The 27,832-nt window shown below is 36.4% G+C and overlaps 1 protein-coding gene across 19 annotated transcripts in view; it reads left to right on the forward strand.

Moving 5' to 3' along the window:
• Nucleotides 1-27,832, forward strand: part of SOX5 (SRY-box transcription factor 5) — a 938,132-nt gene that overhangs the window by 735,208 nt on the left and 175,092 nt on the right. For all 19 annotated transcript variants that reach the window (XM_073222260.1, XM_073222259.1, XM_073222256.1 and 16 more), the window contains 2 exons: nucleotides 1,340-1,512; nucleotides 6,336-6,404. In XM_073222260.1, the coding sequence (XP_073078361.1) occupies nucleotides 1,340-1,512; nucleotides 6,336-6,404 (242 nt within the window). The remainder of the gene's footprint in view (nucleotides 1-1,339; nucleotides 1,513-6,335; nucleotides 6,405-27,832) is intronic.

Genomic DNA, 27,832 nt, shown 5'->3' on the forward strand with positions numbered 1-27,832 from the left:
CTGTTTTTCTGTTTGATGGAATCCAAATATCAGAGGTATAACGATTTATTAGTGACAATTTGTTGAGCACCTGTTCTGAATAAGACTAGGTAATAATAATAAGAAGAATAAGGCATGATTCTTGCCTTGCATTTACTTAGAATTTCACTGCTGGATGTTAGCTCTCTAGCCTATGTAAACTACATTAGAAACTTTATTTCCATTCTAAATGGGCTCATGAAAATTATAAGCCACCAACTATAGCTACTACTTCCTAAAAAAAGCATGCTTTTTCAGCATAAATTGGTAGGGAGAAATGCAGTGAGATGGGTTGGGTAAGGATGACTGAGTTATAACAGATCCTCCTATCTAATTATATATACAGGTGGCACAAATGCATTATTAAGATAGTGCTTAGTGTCTTATATTCGAAGTGAAAATTGTAATTAAAAAGTATGTTCTCCCCTACTGCTAATACTTTACCATAGGGGTCTTGTCAATCTGGTGAATTTTAAAAGAACAATTAAAGGTGATAGCGTTTCTGTTTCAGTGAACTGCTCACATTTCTGATGTATCAAATACGTATTTTAACCTAAGAAGACTCATTGGCATGTTCTAAGTATCTTGAGCATGTTAGTTATTGTAAAAGACTGCTGTGACTTCTCCAAATCTTGGATTTAACTATAACTTTGGGTGGCTGTGAGGTGATCTGTTAGTTTTCCTACCAGATTTTATTATTTCATGAGAGCCTAAGTTTATATTTTCAAACTTGAATATTTTCTCCCTAGCTATGCTATTTTTGAAGGAAGCCTTTGAATGGCAATATAAGAAAACAGTCTAAAAGTTGATTGGCCAATAGCTTTTATACCCTTTTAATATAAGAGAGGCCTTATTTCTAATTCTTAAAGATTCTTTTTTGAGAAAAGAAGAATCATACCACTGATAATTCTTTGATCTTTTAATAATTATGGTTTTAAATTTTTAATATTTTTGTCTTGCATCTTTAACTTGATTAAAAACTACTTAGAGCTAGGAACTCTGCCTTGGCTTCTTTTTATTTCTACCAGGCCCCAGTGTATAATATTATACTAGTAGCTGCTCAGCCAAGAAATAAAAGGAAAAAAACTATAGATTATTGTTTGTCATAAATAAAAAACAGTCAAAATGTTTATTATGATATTTTCTAATGGGTAAAAATAGCCATTATTTTTCACTGTTGAGTAAATCTAAAAGAAAGTGGGTATATGTTTGTGTGTTGAACCTGATATTTGGAATAGTTCTGTATACAAGCATTCTCATTGAAAAGTCACTCTCTTCTCATTTCTCTTTCCTTGCATATTTGATTGCCATTTGTTATCAGGAACTCCTGAAAGCCTGGCTGAGAAGGAGCGGCAGCTCATGGGTATGATCAACCAGCTGACCAGTCTGCGAGAGCAGCTGTTGGCTGCCCATGATGAGCAGAAGAAACTGGCTGCGTCTCAGATAGAGAAACAGCGGCAGCAAATGGAGCTGGCCAAACAGCAGCAAGAGCAGGTGAGAACCGGGTGCCCACGCCCCTCAGGCCTGGGCCTGCCTGTTACTCACAGGGCACTCTCCTAGGCACACAGCAGTCAGCCAAAGCACCCCCCTTCCCCTGCCCCACCTAAGTGAATAAAAAGGCAGAACACCAAGGCAAACAAATAATACTCTGACCTGAAGAAGTGTATCAAGTATGCTAGTGGTAAGTAACATGGAAGTGATTATAATGAAGGTGGCATTTTGATAAGTCTTGAGCCAAGTACCAAAAAGAACTGTGGAGAGTCAAAAGAACACCTCCAATCAGGGACGTTATGAAAGATTTCATTAAGCAAGTGTTTGGTATGAGCTTTAAAAAAAAAATAGGTAGGGTCCCACAGGTGAAGTAAATTTCCAGTTGTGGGACAAGAAGTTTAGTTAGAAGGCTTTTATAATAAATTAAAATTAAATAGAAGGAGTGAGAATCTAAACTCAATAGTTTAGAATCCAAACTAAATGACCATGGAAAAAGGAAGACAGGAGTAAACAGGCAGCAGAAGGGAAGCTGAATTTTTTTCCAGTGGGCTAAAGAGAGGAAAGGTTTTGAGACTGGGCAATAGGGAAAGTCAGAGGGGGGTAAATTTGTAGGAAAAGCAGGATATTTTATTATGTTAAAGAGAGATGCTCTCAGGTTGTCCAACTGGAGGTGTGAAAGACAGCTAGAAATACTGACCAACTGGAAAAGAGGGCTGAGCCAAATTTCTTAAGATTATCTACAGAGATGGTAGTTTATACCAGAGTAGATAAGTTTCATTAATTTATTCAACAAAAAGGAACCAAGTGTTTCTTACATGGCAGACAATGTGCTAACTGCAGAGGCTACCTCACACAACCGGAAAGACCAAAACCCTAAATTCTAATGGACAGAGAAAGACAATTAACAAAGGAAAGGAGAAATTAACAAAATAATTTCAGGTAGTGATAATTAACCTGAAGAAATGTTAGAACAGTAATTTGATAAATATTGATTGATGTGATGGGCAAGTTTTTCTTAGTCTGGATAGTGGGATCTGGCAACTGTGCTCAGATTTAAATGACATACAAGGGGCAGCCACATTAATATCTGAGGCCAGAGTGTTTCATGAAGAGGAAAGAATGGTGTGTCCATAGGCCCTCACTTAGAATAATGGTGATATTATGGGAAAATGGAAAGGAACTAAGAGTGGATCCTTTGGAGATACTGGCATATAGCTGGTTGAAAGAGAAAAATGAACCATTCCAAAAAATGAAAGCTAACTAGATTTATCATTTAGTTTCTGATTGTTGGCCTTTTAAGAGTATAGCTTCTGTGGGGCTATAGTAGCAGAAATCAATCAATAAGAATTAGCAAATATATAGTGGGAAAATGGAGGGAATCTTATATATAAAAAATTGGTATGAATGGGGAGGGAAGATAGAGGGTGTCATAGGGCGAGCTTACATGTAAAGATGGCACATCCCTTTGGGGACTAATTCCCTTTGCCATCCTGTGCTATAGCCCCAGTCCACTCATCATCTTACGTGAAGGAAGGCCATTATTTGGTCAAGAGTATTTGTCCACACATCCCTGCAAAAACTTCTACACAGCTTTCAAAATGTAAACAGCAGAGTTGAAAGTGGTGAAGAACTATTCAGATTATATTTGAGGTGACCCCCTTTCAGTTTATGCTTCTCTACTTGGTGGTTGATCTCTGCCCCAAAGATAATGCTTTCGTATTTAATAAAATGCCTCATCATTTTCCTTAAAGTTATCTTTGGCCTTTTTTGAATATGGACCATGTTCCTCTTGCTTTACCCCTATGATAATGAGTTCAGAATGGAGAACCCCTACTTTGATGGGTCTGGGGGCAAATTTGTCCTGAAAAATCTGAGCATTCACTAATGGAGAGCAAGGCTCCTTTCTTTTTCTCTCACATTCTGGCCCATCCCCAAATATCAAAGGATTCTAGAATGTTTAACTTCTTGCGACATTCTCCTTGGACTTTGGAAATCCTCAGGTTCTTTCTGAATTTCTCTCCTGTATTGGAGAGATGCCAGGCAATGCCTACGCAGCCTGGGAGAAGGTCCCTCATGACAGCTACAGGTCAGCTTTCCTGAGCCCATTCTACTCACCGAGATCCTCTCTACCCTGCAGTGCCAGCATGCATAGTCACCACTCTTGTGGTCACTGGGAAAGCCTTGAGGATTTATTCCTTAAAAATAGTACTTATTCCTTAAGATTCAGATTTGGTTTATCCTCTCCTGAGAACTCCTTTCCTGACCCTCCTCCCAACACTCCCTGCTCGGTGTAGGGGGTCCCTCTCTGGCACTCTGATATTCCTACTACAGCCCTTGGCAATGCAATGACTGTGTTTACTGATCAGCTTTCCCACCAGATTCTGAGCTCCATTCCACATTCATCCATTCAGTAAATATCAATGAGCTCCACTTTGATGCCAGGCTCTGCTCTAGTTACTGGGATACCATGAGGAATAAAACAGACAAAAATCCTTCACGTATTGAAATTCTAGTTGGGAAGAGATAGACAATAAATAAATAGTAAAATATAGTATATGTTGGTAAGAATGATGGTAAAAAATAAAGCAGAGAATTAGGGATGAGGGTGCCAAGAAGACAGGCTCTTCAACAATAGGTACTCAAGGAGGATCCTATTGTCAGGGTTAAAAATTGAGCAGAGATTTGTAGGAGGTGAGGGAGTTAGCAATGTGCTTATCCAGGAACAGAGTGTTCCGGATGGATGGGGAAAGCACGTACAAAGGCCCAGAGGCAGGGGTAGGGAGGAAGTAGGAACACCCTTGGTGCATTCAAGAGATAGTTAGGAAAGCAATGTGGCAAGAGTGGAGGTACAAGGTGTTGCGGGAGATGACATCAGACAGGTAGCAGGAGGCCAAACCATATAGAGCCTTACAGGTATTGCACAGACAGTGGCTTTTATTCTGAGTGAGACAGCAGGTTTTGGAAAGATGAATAAAATGACTTATATTTTAAGAGGATCTCTCCAGACACTGTAGGCAGCAAGACTAGAAGCAGAAATAGTGAATAAGAAGCCTTTAAAACAATCCAGGCAACAGTGGCATGGAACAGGAGGAGATGTGAAGGGGAAGGAAGTGGTCAGTTTCGTGATACATTCTTAAGGTGCTGATAAAAGGATTTAAATATCAGTGGAAATACTGATATGTGGGAGGAAAGACCTAGACTTAAGGAAAAAACTGATATTCCTTTTAATACCATCTCCTTTCCTAAGTTTCTTTAGAAACAAAGGAATTTTTACTGTATTCTTAAAATACAATGAAAATACTAAAATACTAGTCCATAAAGGAAATACAAAGTTCAGTGTGCAGCCATATAGACCCATCACCACCAGATGGGTTCTTCACTTTTACTCATAGTAATGGTCTCTGCATATATCAAGCTTTTTCTGAATTTTAGCTTTCTGATACAAAGACTGTTAAACTTTTATAATGAGAATGATAGTGATTATAACATGAGAATATGAATTAGAGTCTATATATGAGAATGATATTTCATGAGGTTAGAAGTTACATTCTCACTGAGGTTTCCTACCCTGTATCATGTACTGATGTGTTTAAAATTTTTTCTCATCTATTTATTCATGCAATATTCACCAAATATTCATTCTGTATTCCTTTGTGCAAATGGTCAGTAACACATACACGATCCCTAAATCTCACTGTATTTATGGACTCCCACCCAGGAGACAGAAAGGTGTTAATTAAAACAAAAACAAAAATAAATATAAAATCATAGTATGTGGCATATAGTATTAAGTAAAATGTATAGGATGTTAAAGGAGCAAATAATGGGGGGATTCTGCTAATGCCTGGCTTAGAAAACACTTAAGATGACCACATTGAAGGCTAAGTCCTGAGTTTAGTTTTGAACCTGTTGAAGCTGAAGTACCTTTAAGAATGTCATTGGAAAACTGGGCCCGAGGCTTAAAGCAAAATCTAGGCTAGAGAAACCAATTTATAAGCACTCAGCATACATGCAGAATAGAGGTATAGAGGGAAAAGAGTTACGTCTAAAACTGAACCTGACACAACCAGGACATTGAATGGCTGGGCGGAATATTGGGGGTAACTGAGGAGGAAGGCTGGGAGGTCGGAGCCAAATCAAGGAAGTGTGATGCCGCAGAAGCCAAGGAAGGAAGTTCAGGATCAAGGGAAGGAACCTGAGTGTTGAATTCTGATGAAAAGTCAAATGGTGAAGACTAAAAAATGCTTCAGAATTTAAAAATCGGAAGTGACTAGTTGCTGTATGAAGACTCATTCTAGCAGCGAACAGGAGCAGAAAGCATGATGGAGGGCGTGCACTGAGGAGCTGGCAGTTTAAGGGCTGGGGGAGGCAGAAGTGAAGACAGTATACTTTTATCGAAAAAAAAAAAATACCAACACCTCCCTTGCTAAGGAACACAGGGCTTACAACACAAAGCCTCATGCTCCTGTGAACTCCTGGGTCACAGCAGCCCTCGGCGTGTGCAGTTCCCTCCGGTAGCAAAGAGCTGGAAACGTTGCGTGTTCCCGGGAAGAGGGGTTTTGAAACGCTGACGTGTCGTCCCGGCTCAGACCACGGATATAGAGTCTTAGGCTTTTTGTTTGTTTTAGGCTTAAAGAAACCATCCTGAGGACTAAAGATCGTGTTGGACCCTCCAGAAGGGTGACTTGCTGGCGCTTTTAGGGGCACCGCCACCCGTTTTGATCACCTCCATCAGTGTCAAATCAGACGCTGAGGAACAGAACATCGGTAACGTCCCGCGGGAGCCACGACGTGCTTCTAAGCCTTTCGTGTCAATTTCTCCACAGATCGCGCGGCAGCAGCAGCAGCTTCTGCAGCAGCAGCACAAGATCAATTTGCTTCAGCAGCAGATCCAGGTCAGAACGCGCGGCCTCCCTCCTCCCTCCGGCCAGACACAGTCTGTACTTGCGCGTCGCTCTTGGGTGGCCTGACCGGAAGGAAGGATCCCCAGAGTACAGTTTACTTCCGGTGTGGCTCTGCCGTGCGGCCTCCCACGCCCCGAGCACCTTGCCAACGCCGGTGGCCCCGCCGCGCCGAGGTGCTTCCGTCTAAGCAAGGAGGCAATTTCCGTCCTATGCTGAGGGGAAGTCATGGCAGAGAAACGGCAGACGTGTTTCATTTTTCTCTATCCTTTAACATTTAAAAGGTGCCTGTGAGTGTTCTTAATAGGGGCGGTGTGGCGGACTCAAAGCAGAAAGGTAGGCGGGCTTTTAGTTAGAAAGCGGAGGCAGAACACTGTTGACCGTGTGCTCGGGGGCGCCTGTGATAGGCGTGGGTGTTGCAGACAGGACACTGAATGGCTGGGCGGAATATTGAGGGTAACTGAGGGGGAAGAGACTGGGAGGTCAGAGCAAAACCATTTTTGGGTGGAGGGGGAACGATCTGGTGTTCAAGTCGAATTCCAACCTGCATATTACCTGGTAAACCAAGACTGAGGCCCTATACCCTCCATATTTTTCTTATATGGAAATTTGCAATCATGAGCATCAGTAAAGAAGGAAAAACTGAGTTGCTAGGAATATCCTGTCTCGTCACGTGGTAGTGGCATGAACTTTGACAAAATGTGTTTCCCTTTCTGAAAACGCTTACTTTAACAAGTATTTATAAGGATTTGATGAAATCATGGACAGAGAGCTTTAGTGTAGTGTCAAGGCACATAGTAGGTGCCCAACACACACTTGCTGTGACTTAACAAGGAAAGATATCTAATTCATGGAGCTGTGACTCTGACTCAGCGACGCAGCATCATTCATCTGGAAGCAGCTGTTAGATTTGCTGTCAGCTTATTTGGAGAGAAGTTCATCATTCTCTTGAAGTTATACCTTGCAAATCCAACATATTTTATTAAGCGTAAATATCATAAATGACAGAAGCAAACGTCAAAATTATTTCTTGCATGTATTGTGCTTAAAATTCTTTGCCAGCAGAATTTATCCCATTTTTTCTAATTGGGTCAGGTACCCTTCAGTTCTTTACCCTGGATTCTACAGCTCAGTCAGGGTTGACTCATTATCCTACCTGTGATTTTGGTGAGCTGGTCATAGCTTCAGTGAGGCTGAGGTACACTAGAGGGACGATGCAGCCGGCAGTCTTTGCCTTCCTTACCTGTAATTATAAGCAGCACATTTCTAATATGATACTAGAATGCGGTTATTTCAGTTCAGTAGTTTAAAACAGATGATTGGATTCATGTTTATTGTAAATATGCTGACTCTGAATACGGTTTTAGCTGAAGGTAGGTATTAGGTTATCTATATTTAAAATGTTTTTGATTAGTGAAAACCTAAGATAATAAAACTATGGCAATTTCTTATTCTAATTAAGATACAATTCTCTTCTAACCAGTATGACCCTTTGCAAGTCACTTGGGTTCACTGTAATTTGATGACAGTACCAAGTTTTAAATTTTTATGTTATTTTAGGATAGTCCTCTTAAACAGAATTGCAAAATATATCTAAACCTGTATTACAGAAAACTCGTAGGCAGTGTAATCTGACCGTTTAAATTTAGCCAATACCTTCAGTAGTTTTTTACAATTATTCCACAATTACTACTACAACATTCATGTAGATTTTAAGCTCTGTCATAATGACAAAACATTGAAGTGGATGGATTTCTTGCTTCAGAATATGGAATACTGTATAAGTCAGAGCATTTTGAAAATAAAGTACTTTAGAAAGGATTTGAGTAAGGAAACTATAGTCCAGAGAGCTGAAGGAAAGTTTACTGACTTGCCCAATATCTTGCAACAAGATAGAACTAAGGTCAGAAACAAAGTTTTCTGTTAATAGAAATTTTGCTGAGTATGAGAATTTTAAAAGCTTAGAAATTCTGTTTGATCAAAATGTTAAGTTTTAAGTTGCTGGCCTCCACTACCTCACAGAATTTTTTAAAAAATCAATAGTTCCTCAAGGAAATTCTGTCACCTTGCTAGTAATTTGGAGGAAAACACTAAGAGATGTCAAGATACGTATTAGCACTCTTTCTAGTATTAGTACAGATAAATGATAGGGAGTCAAAACCCATCAAGCTATTATTTTTTTAAAAGTTGGGGAAGTAGGGTATGTTTCAGGCAAAAAGTAACTACTGAGAAAGACTGACAATCTGAAAGGAATTAATTTTCACAGCTTCTAGTATATGCATTAACTAAAAGCATAGTTCTAAAATATTTTTTTGTAAATTGTTAATTTGGAGCAGAACTACAAGCAGCAAATAGTTTCAGAGTCATGATATACTTAATCTGTTGAGAGATTGTTCAGATAGTTATGTAGTAACTATATGTAGTGACATGCAGAAATAGATGAAAAATGTAGAACACATACCTCCGCACACAGAAATCTTTAACATACTTCTTTTTCATGTTTTATCTCCCTGTCCTTCTTTCCACTTCTTCCTTTTCCTTGGCAGCAGAGGACGAGGAAGAAGAGGAAAAATGAAACCTGCTCTAGTGGAAAGCAAATCCAATTTATAACAAATATTATTATAAAATTATTTTTATCAATACATACATAACCAAATGGTCACATAAGAATTTACCATCAACTACATTTTCTTTGATATATGAAAATACTTATGAAGTATATTTTAGATTTGATCTTCTTTTTTTCTTTCTTAAATATGAAGGCTTAAGACCTCGTAGAAATAAGCGTCCTAACTTGCATTATTCATCCTGATGCATTCTCTTACATGTTTTGTATCATTGTTGCTTTGGACTTTAGAAAACAATGAATTCCAGTTCCTTTATTGATAGAACAGTGGACTGCAATGTAACTAGCCCACAATTAAGGTTGCCTGTAAATTTTTCAGTTATAAATATGCAAGACAGTAAATTGGCCCAAATGTTGGTAAAGGCATGCAATGCATTAGGTGGGTTAGACAGATCACCTGGAGGAATTGATAAAGAGAGCAGAACAAGTTTTTACAGCTGATGGATATGTTGAATGACAGCAGGATGATGCTCCCCAACCTTTCTTCATTTTTTTGCTGAGATCTCTTTCAAGGAGAGGTCAATTTAGACATCTTTATACCATTTTAAGTGTAAGTCATGCCGTTTAGTAAATGTTTGAACTAGTTTGTACATGTGTGTTACACTCACACATTCTAATGACCCAAATCATATAAAATTTTTCTTGGCCTCTCATTCTCTCCTCTTTCCATTTGAGATGAGAAGAATGGTGGTAGGTTTTACTCTGTGGTTATTTACTCAAAGAGAAAATGCCATAAGAATTAGCAAATTTCACCAGTTCTATTTACTCCACCAGGATAAATTCTTCATAACTGTCTACCTTTTTAAAAAGCGACCTTAGTTCTAAAAATTGCATGATTCTAATTGGATTGAAAACTCAACTGACATTACTTCTTAAAAAGACTATGAAGTTAGAGTCTTCCAGGTTTATTCACATAACTCATTAAGATTAAAAGAAGAGAAAGTTTTCTGATATCCCTTGCAGCATCAAAAATTAGTTCATTCTACAATTAAAATCATGTCATAAAACCAGAGGCATCCTATCTTCCCTTAAGAACTTGTCTGTTTGAGACTCTTAAAACTTTAGGAACACTTAAGAAGTTTCATTCTTTTCTTTTTTTCAACTGTTCCACAGTATTTTCCTTTAACGTTTTGTTTATGGTCCTTAAAAAATAAAATGTTTTGCTTTCCTACTTACTCTATCTAGCCAACTTTTCATGCACATTAATATTTGAGGTGAAATTTATAAATTTATTTTGGAGAGAAATATCTTTCTAGATTTTTCAAGGATAACCTATTTATTCTTTATTCTATTGCACATTCTACCGTGCCTATGTCTTAGCAATTTTATTTCCTTATTTATTTTTTACCTTATGTCAACCTGTTTCTACTACTGATAGTTTGGTGGTTAATGTTTCCAACAATGATCTTAAACCAATGGTTCATCTTGACCTCATTCACTGTTACCAAAACCTTTTAAAGTAAGTGAGTGAGTGACCTCTGTTCAACTTCCATTATGGAAATGAATGAAATGTCTGTCCCTGGAGACTCCAGTTCCCTTTTATCTTGAAGCTTTGTATGGGATGAGGGTTACTATAGCTTTGGACATGTGTGGGAGAAGCATGTCCTAGTTTTAAATTTATCACCCTTTTTCAATAATACTTAATGGACTTTAGGTTCTAATTATTATCCATTAGGGTCAATCCAACAACATATTTTAGTATGAAATTCACTTCAGATATTTTTAAGGGCAAATTTAAAGATACTGTACTTGTTTTCAAATGCATATTCATCATGATCTCCATACTGCAAGTCCAAAATCTGGATTTTCAAAAGAGATTCCTCAAACTTGTATCATTCCCCCTTCTGATAAACTTTCCAACTGTTGTTTACTGTATTCTTTTGGGGACAAAGTACTGGTATTTAGTAACTCCCTGTCATTGTTTCTGAGTCATGAAGTAGGCTTGTGCAAGACTAGTAGTGGCGTTTAGTCAACAGTTCTGTGTGGAGCTAAGGGTAGAACAAAGGACAAATCTCTGCCCCTGTGTATTCTTCGCTCACCAGAGTATATTCCAAAGTGTGTAGGATGGAGCTTGATTCTTTGTGTTGCAGAGGATTATATTAAACTCTATGCAATACAGTTTCAATTGCATGACTAGTATTATTTTAAATAGAGAGCAGGTTCTCTGGAATTAGATGTGAAGTCTCTGCATCTTCACACCTCTTCTTTGCAATATTAGGAAAATTGCATAATCCCTCTGAGTTTCATTATTCCCGTCTATTAAATAGGAATTACAATATTTAAGGCACACTTGGTTAGTCTGAGGAATCAATGGGATCATGCCTGGCGTGGAGCAAGCATACAATCCTGAAAATGTTTGCCTAATTCATTAGGGAGAAAAATTTGTTCTTTCTGTATTTCTGATGATGGACAAATTAATGAAAATTTCCAGCAAGCAGAGAATTTCTCGGAAAAAAAGAAAAATATAATCTACATGGCAGTAGCCACTGAAAATTATAAGTTCAGTATTCCAAATTTATGTGATTATAGAACTCTAAGGGTTTTTAGAAAGCCTTTATTTATACCTATCTCTTATTTTGACACTTGTAAACTGAAACCAAGTAAGGTTAGATTTTCCTAGTGTCACAAAAGTTACTTGTGGAATGATGGCTGGATTCCAAATTTCCCTAGTCTTGGCCCTGTTCATTTTTATTTCTTAGATACTCTACCATTTAAGACTTAATAGCCCAAAGTTTTAAAATGAGTTTTCTTTCCCTGGGAACTTATTCCTATAAAGTAAAAATACAGCTTGACTTATGTACAATTGAATGATTAAGGTGCAGTCATGGGCTCAACCAATTTGTGATAAAGGTTTCATTTTATTAGAGCCAAAGTTCTCTGAACTCATTAATAAGAATTTTGGTAATTCATGATAAATTATTATGCAGAATGAAATCCATTGAAATATTGTATTGAAAACATACTAATGTTAAAGGTGAAATAATAGTACCTGACTGACCTGCTGATTTATGATTTCTTTCTCTGAGTGTGGTAAGTTAGAAGCATTTTACCCCCTCAACAAGACCCACACACATGCCCATGAGCACAAAGAGATTGCAAAGTAACCTTGTCTCTTTAGGAGGCTGGAAATGCCAAGAATAAACACCACGCAATTAAAGTTGCATTTCAACTTGAGAAGGAAATGCATTAACTCCTTGAGCTCCAACCAATGTTTTGCCATATAAAATAAATATACCGCAACTGGACAAGATAGCAGGTCTTGGCATTCAGATAGATAGTTAGAGGGGAAAATACAGGGATACAAAGATGTAGCTTAAGGATGACTTTCCTCTCTTGCTTGTACTTTCTGGAAGCAGAACTTCTGTCTTAGAAGGTAGGTAGCCTCTCCTAAAAGAGCAGTGATGAAACTGAAACTCTGTTCTTTTACTCAGACGGAACCACATTAAAATCCTTAGGCATTTTTATTATATTTTAAATACATCTGGTGACTACTTAATGATAGAATTTCAGTCATTCATATCATTTTTCTGTCTAGACAAACCTATCTTTGTGGTTCAAGGTACAAATAGGTTGATATGCATATATATGCACATATATTTTCATTGTTATTGCTACAACACCTGCCATATGGCTAAAAGAGTACATGTACGTAGTTAAAGCCAGATCCCAGACTTCTATTCTATGCCCACTCCTTTTACTCAGAAGGAGCCATGTTAAAATTTTTTAAGCCTTTATTTTTAAGAGACTCCTTGTATTTACTTCTTGGTATCCAAAATACGATTAGAGTGCTGTTTCTGACTTACCAACTTTATCATTAAGTGGAACCATGAAGATTTACTTAGTTCCCCTCTTGCCACCCTGACCTCCTCTGCTAGTCCCATTCCTCACCTTACGATATAGTTCTGTAAGTCATGTAATCTCTTGCAGTAGGTACTTTTAAACTTTAAATAGTTTACTTACACCTCTTTTCTTGTTCCATCAACTGTAAGTAGTGTCTCTTGACACTTGCATCGTCAGATGAGGATGTCCTCTCCTCAGTCTCAACTGCCAATTTCTGTTATCTGCATGTTTTCTCTAAATATCCGTGTAATACGTGTAGGTGTGCATATGTACCCATACACAGAGACCTATTGTACTTTACCTATTAATTAATCCTGAAAGTTGAAAATCAATAAAATCAATGAATGGTTTACATTAAAATGTAAGTCTACGTACTGTTTTCTGGATAGTCTTAATAGGATACTCCTCGTTTCCTTTCTGTGTAGCTTTGTGCTTTCCAATTGCCTTTAGTTTTTTCCCCTCATGTTATTTACTTTATTATCTCTTTAAATTCTCAATTCTAAATTAAATCTCAGGAATCCGCTTTCCCTTTAAAGCTGCTTCCCAGCCCACTCATCCTGCTTTCATTCAAGACTGGTTGGACCAACTGACCTTCTGGGACAACTTTTTGTCATTCTCCGGAGTCGGAGTCCTTATTCACTATATTGTCCTCCTTCTTGGTTTATCTCCTTGTTTTGCTCCAGAACTGCATCAAGGAACATTGAAGGAGGGGCAGGGGATGCATAGGATAGAGTTTCTGGGATAAAAATATTCTATATGTATGAATATGTAATAATAGTACATTTAATCCCTCTACTTGATTGAGAATTTGTCTGCAAATAAAATTCTAAGTTGGAAATCATTTTCCTTATATTTCAGTCCATTGATTCATCATCTACGATCTATGAGAATATGATGTTGATCTGACTTTTATTTTTGTTGGCGGTGACAAATGTTTTTTCATTCCTGTAAGCTTTTAGTATCTTCTGTATATCTTCATTTTTTACTGTTTCATTTTTCTAGGCTGTATACAAATATTTTTTCATTTATTATTTTGTAAACACCATGAATCATTTGGTCTGAAGATTTGTGTTCTTTTGCTCTGGAAAATTCTCTTTTTAATTTTTTTATCCCTTTTGTTTTCTAGTTCTTTCTGGATCTCCTAGTAGACAGATATTTTATTTTCTGGTTTACTAACTGTGTTTCATATTGTTCATGTTTTCTGTCTCTATTTCCTGATTTTTCTTTCCAGGAGATTGCCTAAATTCTATCTCGTAACTTTCTAATTGACTCTTTGTTTGAGAAATTACCTTTTTAATTTCCATGTCTTCTTCTGTTCCCTGATAGTTCCCTGATAGTTCCTCTTTCAGGTTCTTGTTCAGTGGATCATTTCTCTTTGAGTATCTCAGTGTATACAAATTTGAGGGTGTTTTAAAAAAATTCTCATTTCCTTAAATTATCTTTTTCTCCATTTTTCACCTGCTTGTTTATCTTGATGTTTCTCTTTCAGCTTGAAATTCTACTTGAATTAAAAATGATCAGTTACCAGAGTGAGGAAGGAGATAAAAGGAAAATTGCATCTTTAACTATGAATGAAGCTTATCAACAGATGGGAACTGCTCTACTGAAAATAGAAAGTTGGCCATGTATTTCTTGAACTCTATGCAATATATGAGTTATGAGTACAGAAAAGTTTTTGTCCTGGGATTCCAGTGATCATGCTAGCTATCTTAACTCCCCCTAGACTATTCAATTTCTGTTGAGAGAGTGCAGTGTAGCTGGGATAGACGACTGATGTGAAGCACTTTCAACTAATATTACAGTTTTCCACTTAGGTCTCATTCCTATTCTCTCTCATACCTGAGGTCTTTTTGTTGGTTCTGAGGACAAATTCTGAGGATATTTTCACTTAAAAGTCTATTTCACCCACCTCCATCAGTTAACATTGTACAATTGCTTTTTGTCTTCCAAAAATTTGGTCCAATTTCTTGCCTGCACATGCCTCTAATTCATAATTACTCATGATATAGGTTTATAAATTTATCCCTTTGCATCATTTTAATGGTGGCTCAGGAAAGAATGGAGAGAAATGCACATGGTCAGTCAGGTGACTTGGATTGTGTATCAGGACATCATTTATTTAAAAATTATTTCTCTTTAAATAGGAGAAAATATTCAACACAGTAACCAGTGTCTGGGAATGAAGGAGTCCTTGTAAAGAGTAGGAGTTATTTCAGAAAGGTGAATCTTGAGGCTCCAAACCAAACTTTATGGTTGTAAGATTTGTATAATGTGTGTATGTGTGTATATGTATATATGTGTATATATATATATATATATATATTTTTTCTTGGTGGGAAGATAGTAGATACAAGGGACATAGATATGGAGAGTTTCACCATTCTTTTTCTCTTGTTGAAAAAGTTATCAAATAACATGAGCTTATATTTATATAGAATTTTAAATTATGACCTTGGAATTTTAAACTTTTTAATATTGAGATGCTGGTTGAAATAAGTTCATTTGGTGACTATATTGAAGGAATGCCGAGCACAGCTGTCGGGAGCTGGAGCTGCTCCTGTAATTCATTCCTTCTGTCTTTGGCTCCTCACTAAAAACATACTGCATTTTAGAGATGGGGATTTTTTTTCTTCCTCATCTTTTATGTGGAATCACAATCTTCCTTGCTGTTTTCTTATTTCGATTATGTCATTTCTGTGCTGTTTCTGTGTTTCTTCTTTCCCCAGTCTTTGCAGTGTGATTTCTGAAGTGAATCCTGGGCTCCCTTGATGCAGTTCGGCCATTCTGGAATCACTGAAACTGGCCCAGAAAGCAGTCTGACAACAGTGTTTCCCATGACTTTGCAACCTTTTCCCAAACATTACCTATGGAAGAAGCTGTACACTGTTTTTCACTAAGGCTTTGCAGTCTGTATCTTAGACAGTTAACAAAACAAGATCCATCAGTGCTTAGATAAACCCCTGGGAATGTAATTATCCAATAGTGGGAAACATAGCAAGACAGATTGGGGGAATATAACCCAAAAGTCAACATGTTGGCCTCAAATGAACCTCTTTTATTTCACCTTAGTTTATACATTAATGTAAAATGAAAAGCTGTAATGGAGTGATCACGAAACCTTTAGAAAGAATTTCTATATTCTGCCTTTGAAGAGAGTTGACAAATAGGTAGAAACTTAAGTGCCAATGAAATTAAGAGAGTACTAACAAAACATGAACTCTTCAGAGGAGACTAGTGGCATCAGGAGCCAAGGCACACATTCCCGGCATCCCTAGCACATGGCCCACTTGCTGCAGTTCTCTAGGACTCCTCAGTACTCTTCAGGGTACTGACTTCTATTCAAAAGCTGGTAGATTTTTTTATGTAATTTACACACGGTGAGAAACAAATTGACTTTTGAGTGTATCTGTTTGTGTATGTATACATTTGGCTCCCTTTCTGTTCAGAAATTGAAAACCTAGCAATCAAATAAAATAGAAACAGAAAGATACACAGAACATGGAGGATGCCTTTATGATAGTAGGAGGGTTCCTAGGTTTCCATTGAGGAGGAAACAAAAAGAAAAACTGGAATTGCTTCTTCTTCAATGAATATTCTAGAAGTGGTAAGTTCTTCATCTTCGTCATACTTGAGCTTTACAGCGGCACTTGATAAAGCTGGTCACTACCACTTTCTTGGTAACACCCTTCAATTGGCCTCCAAAAGACCAGCCTGCTTCTCTTCACTCTTCTATTCCCTATTCTGTCTCATTTGGTGGATTCTTCCCCATCTTTAAGAGGCTAACTTGCTGTAATTTTCCATCGTCTGACTTCTTTATCTTCACTTTCTTCCTAAATGATTTCATCTAATGGCTTTTATACTGTCCTAAAGTCAATACTCCAAAATTTATCTTTCTTGTCCTTGGTCTTTCTTCTGGACCTCACAGTCAAGTATCCAATTGCCTACTTACTCATCCTGTTTAGATGGATAACTAAAAGGCTCCCAAATTTCACACTTTCAAAATGGAAACTTTAATTATCTTCCAAAAACTTATTCTTTCCCAACTTATCCAGTTATGAATATATACCAGTTATGAATATATACCATGAATATATATGATACCATTTGCCTCGTTGTGTCCAAAGACCTAGGGGCTATCCCTGAGTCCTCTCATTCTCTTACACCTCACTACTAATCCATCAGAATTGATTTTTACCCTGAAAATCTATTGACTTGACCAAGTTCTCCCATCATCACCTAGTCTAAGTCGCCACCATTTCTCACCGACACTGTGCCAAGCTGGCCATCCTGCTTCCTCTGGTGGCACCCTGAGTAGATTTTTCATGTAGCTGCTAGAGTCATCTGTTACATTTAGTTATACTGTCCCCATTCTCAAAATCATGAAATTTAAAATACATGCATTCTCCTTCTCTTAGTCTATTGGGCTATACTTGATTGTACCACTACCAACCTGCCTTTACTGCATTCCTTCTACCCTAGAAACTTGTCCTTTCTTGTTTCAAGGAATATTTCGTGAATGTTTTAACATCAGAGCATTTGTGTATGTCATTCTGATGGCATGGAATGCTATCTGTGGTTTATCACACAGAACAGACCCTCACTTCATTTGGATCTCTCTTCAAATGCCATCCTCCCCAGGGAGGCCATCTCTGACAACCCAGCCCGACACACTCCCTGAATATCCCAGTCATCTCTGATCACTTATCCTGTTCACTTTTCTTCACATGATTTATTACCCGCTTCCATTTACTTGGTTTTTGCTGTACCCCTACCACCACCACAGTGCATGCCTGTGGGGTCAAAGATTTTTATCTTTTTTGATCACTGCTGTACCCAAAGTGTCCATAAACTTCATGGCATATAATAGAACTTAAAAATATTTATTGAATGGATGAATAGATGAATGACTAAAGTGGGGGCACATTACCCACTCTGTAGTGTATGTAATAATATACAAGACAATCATTTTCTCAAGGGATTAAAATAGATGTTTAGGAGCCATCAAAAATAAATAACCAATATTCCCTAGTACTGTTTATGATTTCTAAAATCAGTTGTACTCTGTACTGTCCTGGTGAGGAGGAGCAGCCCATTGCTTATTATGATGTCACTTTGCAGAGATCATTTCATATGATTATCATAAGAATTCAGATGACAGGTTATGGCATTAGCTCCATTTTATAGACAGTGGAAGTGAGATGTGTGTATGTATGATTCTGAGATCCTGACAGCTTTCTTCATCTCTTTCCTTATTGTAGTCACAGTGCATGATTTAATTCAGATAATCCATAGAAAATAAGAGTAACTGATCTTATCAAACTGAGTTAAGCCTCTTAAACTGGCAAATGTAGAAGTAACTTAGTTTTGCTTTTCTGCAGTAAACCAGGCAAGAGAACACGCTTGTATAAGTGGGGGAAATAAATATCTATAAATGGAGGGAAAGTGTGTTTCACATAAGCACATAATGCATGTAACTAAATCTTCACCTGTAAATGCCAAAAACGACAGAATGCCATGTTTATAAAATACACATACCTTTAAAGAGAATTATCTTCTATTGATGACCTTGTTATACCTAAATAGGAAATTACAAGAGGTGACGTAACAAACTTTCATAGTCTACACTTAGATTTAGCTGAAAGAGATAAACTGAGCCAATTTTATATCATGCACATATATTTAGAGATTTGTAATAATATATGTGTATACACTGTATGTGCCCACACACTCAGATTTCCATACATTTTTTAAGTCATTCACTTTTCCTTTATTTTCCCTGTTTATTGCCAAAAAAATATATTTAAAAATGGTTTTTCCAATGTAAGGTCATCTAATTCTGCATACATTTCTCCCTCCCTCCCTACCTCGGTTCTGTATTCCTTTTCACCACTTTTCCAATAGGTGGATCCATACCTGCTGCTTGACCATCTGACACAATTGCTAGGTATTTTCTTTACCCTCCTCATTTTTTCTCTCTTCCATAGTCTTCCCTGGCTAACTTTTCTCCTCCTCCTTGTCATTATTCAGTTGGATTTATGTTTCCACCGAATAAAAAGTTGTTCACCGATAAAGCAAGTGAGTCTAAAAGATGGCTTTAATTTTAAAAGTAAATGATTTTAATTCTGTGGGGTGATTCAAGAGGCAGAGAGCAAAAGAAAACACAAGCGGGCTCAGAGGTTTCGCATAGTGTTTGTGGGATATATTCTTGCAGTCTTTTCATGATAGAAGGTGTGTTGTCATGAGCACCCATGTCAGGCAGCCAGAAAAAGAGGAGGAATGGTGCTTCCGTAAGGTAAATCAAGAGATAACAATAAAATTTTTCTGTTGCTTGGTGGAGGTCTTTAGGATGTGTTTTCTTTATATCGTCATCCGCCCCTAATTGAGGATGCTTTAAAATTGAATGACTAGCAGTCAAAATGTGTTTGCTTCAAGCTGAGAAGAAAAATGCCGGTGTCTCCACTTCCAAACTGATTGCGCTTTGTACACAGCTGACAGCTACAGTCACTTTGAGTGACTGATAAGTGGGAAGCTTTGCCACTTATCAAGGAATGCAGGCTGAAAAGAAAAGACTGGAGCCGTTTAGATGCTTTGGCATGTTCAAAATAACATCTTACATCAGTCAGACTCAGTCTGAGAGACATTTAAAATGAAGTAGTATACATAGAGATGTGGTATATGTGTATGTGTATATGAGAAGGGACAAAAATTATTCAACAAGCATATAGCTGCAGAGTGAAAGGGAAAAGTTTGTTAGGGGTCAATATTTGTGAAATGAATCAGTGGTTAAATCATTTACACATATCTTGATGAAATGTACTGTTAGTTCAAAATATCCAAATTTAAAATATGGAATTATAGAGCTCCACCATTATTTATATAAGGAGCCAACTTTGACCAAATGGATACCTTGAGGCACCTGAACAATAAAAATGTCATTCTCTTCGATAGATAATTTTTACTGAGAAAAAAAACCAATTCTCATACCCCCTTCTCTTATGTAAATATTTAATGTTTAAAATATTGTTCTGTTATACCTAATTAAACAGCATGATTATATTATAAAATGGGGTAAGGATATATTTCTTTAAAATTTTGAGACTATGCTAATGAAGAAGGTATAGATTCAGTGAACTACAATTTCCACCAATAGTAACTTCTGAAAATAACAATTTTTGTACTCAGTTGTTAGGTTTATATGTACAGTACATGTTTATACTGCTCTAAATTTTCTAGGACATTCATCTTTCAAATGTTTTGTTTGTCTGTTCACATGAATTATTTGTTCTTCAGTACTTTCTGGATCCCTAATAAGTGAGATGCAATATACCTCAGTGATTCTAATCCTCTGTGAGCACCATGCTGTCCATTTAAATAACTTGTATGAGTTTGAAAATTCATAAATACACATGTTTTTGTTAGGCTACATGTCCCAATTTTAGGTTTGGAGATAAAGTCACAATCCCCATAGCTGTGGGTAATTCGACCTTTCTTGGCATGAGTCAGTGTCTTGGGAAGCTAAACTTAATATATAGTCTCTTAATTATTTAAGGAGCAGCCAATTGCATGCTTGTGAGGTACAATTATGAAACCTGCAAATTATTTCACTCTTGTCAGTTGCTGTAGGACTCCAGATTACTAATGTTTACAACAGTGTACACAGTTACAACAAGTGTACAAAAAGTACACCTTTTGGGTGTGCTTGAAGGTAATTATTAGAGTGAGCACGAAGAAGCATGTGTTAGTACAATGTGGCCCTCAGACCAGTCCGTGAACTGCTGCAAGTCCTCAGTGAGATAAGGAGCTTACTAAACCCACTTTAATTCACTAACTTCCATTTTCACTGCAAGCCTTTCATGATGAAAGAAGCAGTTTGGTGGTTTACATCCTAGTATAAGCCCCTAATCTCATCACAGACCAATATTTTGAGTAGCACTGAATTAGAACTCTTTGATCAACAAAATAATTAATATAGAAAAGTAGACTTTAGAGGTAACTTAGTCCAACTTTTTCTTCATTTATAGATAGAAAAGATATGGTCCAGAAATGATAAGGGCTATCCCAAATTCCAGAAGTTACTAGATATAGACCCTGGTTTCTTGGTCTTGGTTAATCATGTTAAGTAAATCAAGAATCATAAGCAATCCTGAACCCAAAATGAGCAGCAGTTCTTCATAGCCCATCAAGTTGAGTTTACTACTTGATCTGAAATCTGAAAGGGATAATAAATCTTTTGCTAAAGAAATTTGGTACAACATTTGAATGTTTGCATAAAAATTGTAAATAACACATCACTTAGGAGAGAACAATTGGGAAATCATAATCAAATTCTGATTTACTGAAATCATCAGTACATCATTGTGCAAGGCATACATCCAAAACTTTCTTAACATACATTTCATTGGTTCATCATGGTTCCTGTTTTTTAAAGAAATAATTTAATTTTTACAGTGAGTTAATGTCTCTGCTTGACCCATTTTGGATCAAAATTTATAATATCATATCATTAGAGTCTATAAATAAAGGCAGGAAAAAAATGATGCTCCAGTATGAAAATATGTCTGATGTGCTTCTCCAAGAAAAATGTTCTTTTTATAAACAGTAGCTGAAGCTCTTTGAAAGTAAAACCGAAATATTTTAAAGAACCTCTTTGATTTCTAGATACACTTTAAAAGTCTAAATTAGGAAATGAATATTTTGGCAATGGAAATATTTTCCCACTATGCAATTGGTTTTTTCTCCGGCTATAAAATGATGCCCATTCCCCAGTCTCCCCATTTAGGGTATCTGTTAGACTTCTATTCTGTCATTTATTGACAGCTTTGTCTTTCCAGGTCCTGTTGTTTTAAAACATCCTCTTTCTGTGTTGTTTTGTAACAAGTGCTTCATTCATATGTGGGAACAGGAAAGCCAAGTCTTTCTCTAAAATCTTTATCCCTTGAGATATTGAGTGAAGTCTCTTTTGTGATTAAAAAAGGTTACTGCTCTTAAATGTGTTACAAACACAATTTGAGGCATACAAATACGTCCATCAACATATCATTACTTAAAACTGTCTTCACTCTATAACCAGTCTTCTGCTACCTAGATTTTTTCTTTTCTGTGCCATCTCTTACCAAATACTTTTTCCCTGATTATTCTCATGCTTGTGATACAAACTTACTCCTAGACAACAGATCATCTTGGTGAGAATTTAGGAGAAGGAGTGCAGTGCAAAAATAACTATCCATCAGATGTTATTTTGTAAATACCTGCTTAAAAAAAATTGAACATCCTGGTAGCATGAAAATGCTAATAACCCTTATAATACTGGAGACTTTAGGTATCTTGTGAATCTCACTTCTCACAGTACTATCATTATTATATTTTATTTCTCCTTTGTGACCACTACATGATACGGTGTTAAGACATGTAAACAAAATCCCACTTCGAGTAACGGAGCAGTTTGATTTTAATTTATCTCGTAAGTCTTTGCTCATCCACGTTGTGACACGATTGAGGTATTTCATAATTTTCTTGTGTATAGGCATAATCAGAGAAATAACATAAGGATCTATCACAGAAAAAAAGGCAAGTGATAAAGCCAATCAGTGGACATTCTTTGGTTATTTTTAAATTGAAGAAAATTAGGATCACAGTATGTATGAAATATATTGAAGTTCTCAAACACATGTATGCTATCACTCTGCTCATTTAGGGAAGACTGTTAATGACTGCCAATGCTAAGATATGATGGTATTATCATTGTTTCTTTATCTGATTAATTTATCAGAATTCTATGTTTTATCTAAAATGGGAGAGAAGTACTATAAGCATTTTATTACCATGTTCAGTCACCTGGAGTTAGTATTACCTTTTAGCCCATCTCCATCATCTATCTTTATTCAACAGCCATTTTTGCCCTCTTTCTTTTCCTTTTTTGTCTTTTTTTAAGCAATTGATTAGTTTTCTTCATTTTGAGACTTAATCAGAGAAAATAGAAAACACCTAGGAAAAAACTAAAATCTCTCAAATCAATGCAAAGTTCGATGTTTTCTGAGGTTTTTGATACAGACTAATGTTCAATGATGTAATAACTGGAAAATGGAAGCAGAGAGACATAAGAAGTTCAAAATTGTCTGTGTTTTTACAGGAAAAGATGAAAGGACTAAATGTAGTTTGTGAAAACGTTATATTTTGCATCCATCTCAGTTCAATTTACACTAACCTTCTGTTATATAATTCTGCCAAATCCCTGAAATTATGAACACTAAGATGTTGAACCTATTTGTCTAATCTCTTTTTCTAGTTGTAAAGATTAGGACAGGACATCTAGTCCTTATCTGTAAGGGTTTTACAGCCTCAGAATGAGACTGAAATGCCTACATAAAGGAGTAATTTTTGAAAAAAAAATTTTTTTTCTGACACTATTCTAGAAATCTCAAGGAATGTGTATACTCCAGAAAAATTACCCTAGTTCATTTATACTTCCTCTGACTAGTGATTTCTAGCAGCATTAATAAGCAATAATATACTAAAATTTTCATTTTATTTTCTACTTCAAATTTCCACCCTATAAACACACATTGATGGCTTGGTTCCAGTTATTGATTCCTTTGCATCAAGATAAAAAGAAATTAAGTATCTTGAACTGGGAATATGTCTTTCATTTTAAAATATTTTAAGGATTCCAATGATATGTTTAAGAATTTTTTATCTTTTTCCTTAATAACAGCCATTCATATAACAGTACAAACATAATTTACCTATTGAAATCATAAAGGGAAAAACTTATCAAGGAGAGATGTGCAAAGTTAAGGAAACATCTTCCCCCAGTGCCGTCGACTGTTCAGATAACTGGAATACAGTTAGATTTTTCTCCTTATGGTCCTGCTTTAACTTAAAGAAGAAACAGAAAATAACCTCGGGGTGTTCTCTACTTATTTCATTACTACTTGTCCCTTCCCTCTACCTTGACCACTATTAAGTTTTATTCCCTTCTGGCTGTTTTATTCCTTTATTGGTAAATGTCAGTGGGATGTCTGCCCACATCATCTGTTAAAATGATCTGTTCCTACTCAGAGGGACTTATTCATTGAGGGTCTCTTTTTGCAAAATCCTAAATACCCACTGGCTTGCCTAGGAAATATAATTCTCGCCTTATGCCATCCCGAGCTGGTCTTAATAAACATGATGGTGAGAAATGCTACAGGCCTCGTTTCTCTTCACTGTTTAATAGCTTGCTAAAAGTGAAGGAGCAGTGATTAAGGATACAAATGCTGGTGGGTAGTTAATGAAGCAAAAGAAAAAAATTATTAAGGTTGAGAACTAGCTAAAAAAAATATGAAAGGTAGATCATATTTTCTAAATATTTTATTGCAAGAATTAGAATTCATTACAATTATATAACGAACACCCTGGAATTTTTCTGGCCTTTTAAAGTTTGGGTAGAGTATTTATATATCTTTGTGCAATGTGTGAGGGACCTCAAAGTTCTGTCAATTAGGTAGAGATCAATTATTCCAGATATTCTGCTCAACTGCAATGAAGACTTCCTTATCAGCTTTCAAACAATGCTCACACATTACTAAGATTTTCAGAATCCTGTAGAAAAATACAATAATATGGCTTAGTTTATTACAAGAATGTAGTGAGGAAGTAAGTGTAAGTATTTCATATCTTGACCTAGGGATATGAGAAACATGAGCAGAAAGGCAGCAAGAAACCCAAAGGACTTGGAAGAGATAAGCATAGAAGTGCAGGGGAATTTCTCTGCATGTGGATGTAGCCATGTCTTTAAGGAAGGGTGTTTTGAGAGGGCACCTGGGAATAGGACTAGAGGAAGGATGAAGGGCTTTCCCTTGAAAGTTTATATGGGCTGTACATAGACCAGAGGATTTAGAAACTGAAGGCTTTACTGTTTTCCAGGTGTATGACTTTGGAAGAGTCATTTGATGTCATTGAATCTCAGCTTCTTCATCTGTAGGTTAGAAATTTTAGTCTCCCTCACATGATTGCGATAAAACAATCAGATGTCATGATGTGAGCATGCCTTTTAAAATGAGTATAGCACTAGAGCAATATGTGTTCTTGGTGGTAATCTATTTTCTCCTTCTCTTCTTCATGTCATTACTCTGAACTTGAAATTTGACTAATCTGCATTCCCAAAAGGTTTCTGTTTGCCTCTTGGTTGTTTTTCCCCCTAAGGAGAGCACAGTGGGAGAGAAAAAGCAGAATAATAATGAATTTGCTTTACAATTTATATAATTTGCTTTAATTTGTAGCATACATATTAGTATGTATTTTAGCAGGGTGTGTAAAGGAGTTGGCTTGATCAGTACCCCATCTCTCAGTATCTACCTTACACCACATTGGACCATTATACCTATAGAAAATAAACAGGTCTGCCAGGCGTCCAGAACAATGGACAAGAGAGTTGTCTAATAAGGCCATGAACTATTCCAAGGTTCTTTTTTTTCCTTTTCCTTTATTGGTAATAGTGAAAGCTAGCTTTCAGTATCTTTGTTGATTTACACCTCTGAATTACTTTGTCCTTAATGAAATTGAATTCAGATATTAGCCTACTTTCTAAATCTTTAAATAAGTAATTTGTATTTAAGCTCATTAAATTAGCTACTTTACCTAAATTTAATTTTAGTTTCACACTGTGTCACAGTATCTTCCTTGCATCACATTATTTAAAGTTCCTCCGTAGCTTTGAATTCAAAATTTTGGTAAACATGAAAATGCTAGAATCATCTGTATGAAGAACTTAAGTCAGTTTTAAGTTGTGGAAATTTTATCAGGGTCTCTGGAGACCAGGAAATATTTAGCTAAGTGCAAATTTCATAAGATGTATTACTAATGATGATAATGTTTGGATGGTAGTGACATTGAAGTTCTTTCATTATTAACTGAATTATTAACTGTTCTTCGAGGCCAAACATTTCTGTGGAGAAATTACTGCTCTTTCCTTTTAACATCACTCAAAGGATTCTGTGCTAAGTTGCTGCAAGCTTTATCACTGATATTTCTGTATAGAATTCGTTCTTTAGATGGACCGTATGGGAGCAGTTGATTGCTTCATCACCACTGGCATCTTGCCTCCAGCTGTGTACAATAACCTGGTGTAGCTGTATTTAGTGGATAACTACTAATGTTGTTATTGGCCATAAAAATTGTTAGGGTACTTAGAGTAATAATGATACCTCTGCAGAGTAGCAGTAAGAATATAATTTCTGTCTGACCTTTTAAATGTTATTGACCTATCACGTAATAGGAAATTAATGTATAAGTTACAGTAGCTCCCCTGCCCCTTTTACCCATGGTTGTTATGGTCAAGACTCCCAGTGGATGCCTGAAACCATATTAGAACTGAACCCATAATATATACTATGCTTTTTCATACATACATACCTATGATAAAGTTTGAGTTATAAATTAGGCATGGTAAGAGATTATCCACAATAATTAAAAACAGAATAATTATAACAATACACTGTAATAAAAGTGACGTGAATGTGGTCTCTCACTCTCTCCCTCTCAAAATATCTTATTGTTCTGTACTCACTCTTCTTCTTGTGATGATGTGAGATGATAAAATGCCCACGTGATGAGGTATAGCGCGAGGTGAATGACGCACGCATCATGCTGTAGTGTTAGGCTACGATTGACCTTCTGCCGATTAGGAAAATCATCTGCTTTCAGACCAAGACTGACCATGGGTAACTAAACCGTGGAAAGGGAAACCGTGGATAAAGGGGGACTGCTCTATAAGCATTTCATTTCATTAGAATATTAAGTTTCTGAATTTGTCACAGTTTACTATGTTCTCATAGTTACTCATGTCTCTAGGTCACTCATCAGATGGTGTGAAATGAAGACACTCATACTTAGTTATAAATTACAGCGAAAGTAGCTCTGCCAATGCCATCATGGGATTTAAAAAACAAAACAAAACAGGAAACCCTGTGCTTCTCAAAGAGACAGTTACAAGTTGCGAACAATTCTATAAAATTCTACTGTATATCAATTTTTAACATAAAATTAATATAAATTTCTCCTTACCAGTGTAGCTTACTATATGTATAGATGTTTGATCAAAACTTTATAAGTAAATAATTGTTTATAAAAAAAGACTCTAGAATTTGATCAGAGCATTTATAGAATACTGGCATTGATTTAGCCTTTTGAAAAATACATTTTTTTCAGATATATATAATTGCTTATTTTATTTTTGGCCTTTGGCTTTTTATATGTATTAAATCAAGTAATCTCAAAACCAGACATTCAGAAAATGACATACAACTATAGACATTATTAAAAATTACTTCTTAATATTTCTAATTTAAGTGGTAACTTATGGTATAGAAATTAGCCTATTGCTGTTCCCTTTACATTATGCTTTAGAAAATTGCTTAGAGAATAAATGCATATGGGAGATCCATACTGTGGAAAATTGTGCATAAACTAAAAAGAGTAAGTTTTAGCAAATATATCAACCAGGAAACATGATCAGTATATATGGTTAAGTGAATAATGCTAGTCATAAAGCAAAATATGTACTATTCACCCAAAATAGTTTATTTTTGAGAGAGAGAACATATCTATCCCTAATACTAGCAGAGGGCCATGAGACCTGAAGGAGAACTACATGGTGCCACAGCGTTCACCACCCAGGGAATACTGATAGATCCGACATCCCAGAAACCCTCTAGGGCTGAATTAATGATGTTCGATTCTCTGTATCACCCAGAACTGTAAGATGTAAGAAATTCTACAGACTTCAGTGTCATATACCGGGGAAGTAAAATTTTCATTCAGTAGTTTTAAAACTGTTATCATGTTGGTGTCCTAGGTCTGCATAACAAATTTCCACAAACTCGGTGGTTTACAACCACAGAAATTTCCTCTCTCACAATTGTAGAGCCAGTCTTGTATCACGGTGTTGGCTGGGTTGGTTGCCTCTGCAGAGAACCTT

The sequence above is a fragment of the Manis javanica genome, chromosome 15 (assembly GCF_040802235.1).
Source record: "Manis javanica isolate MJ-LG chromosome 15, MJ_LKY, whole genome shotgun sequence".
NCBI classification, from domain to species: Eukaryota; Metazoa; Chordata; class Mammalia; order Pholidota; family Manidae; genus Manis; species Manis javanica.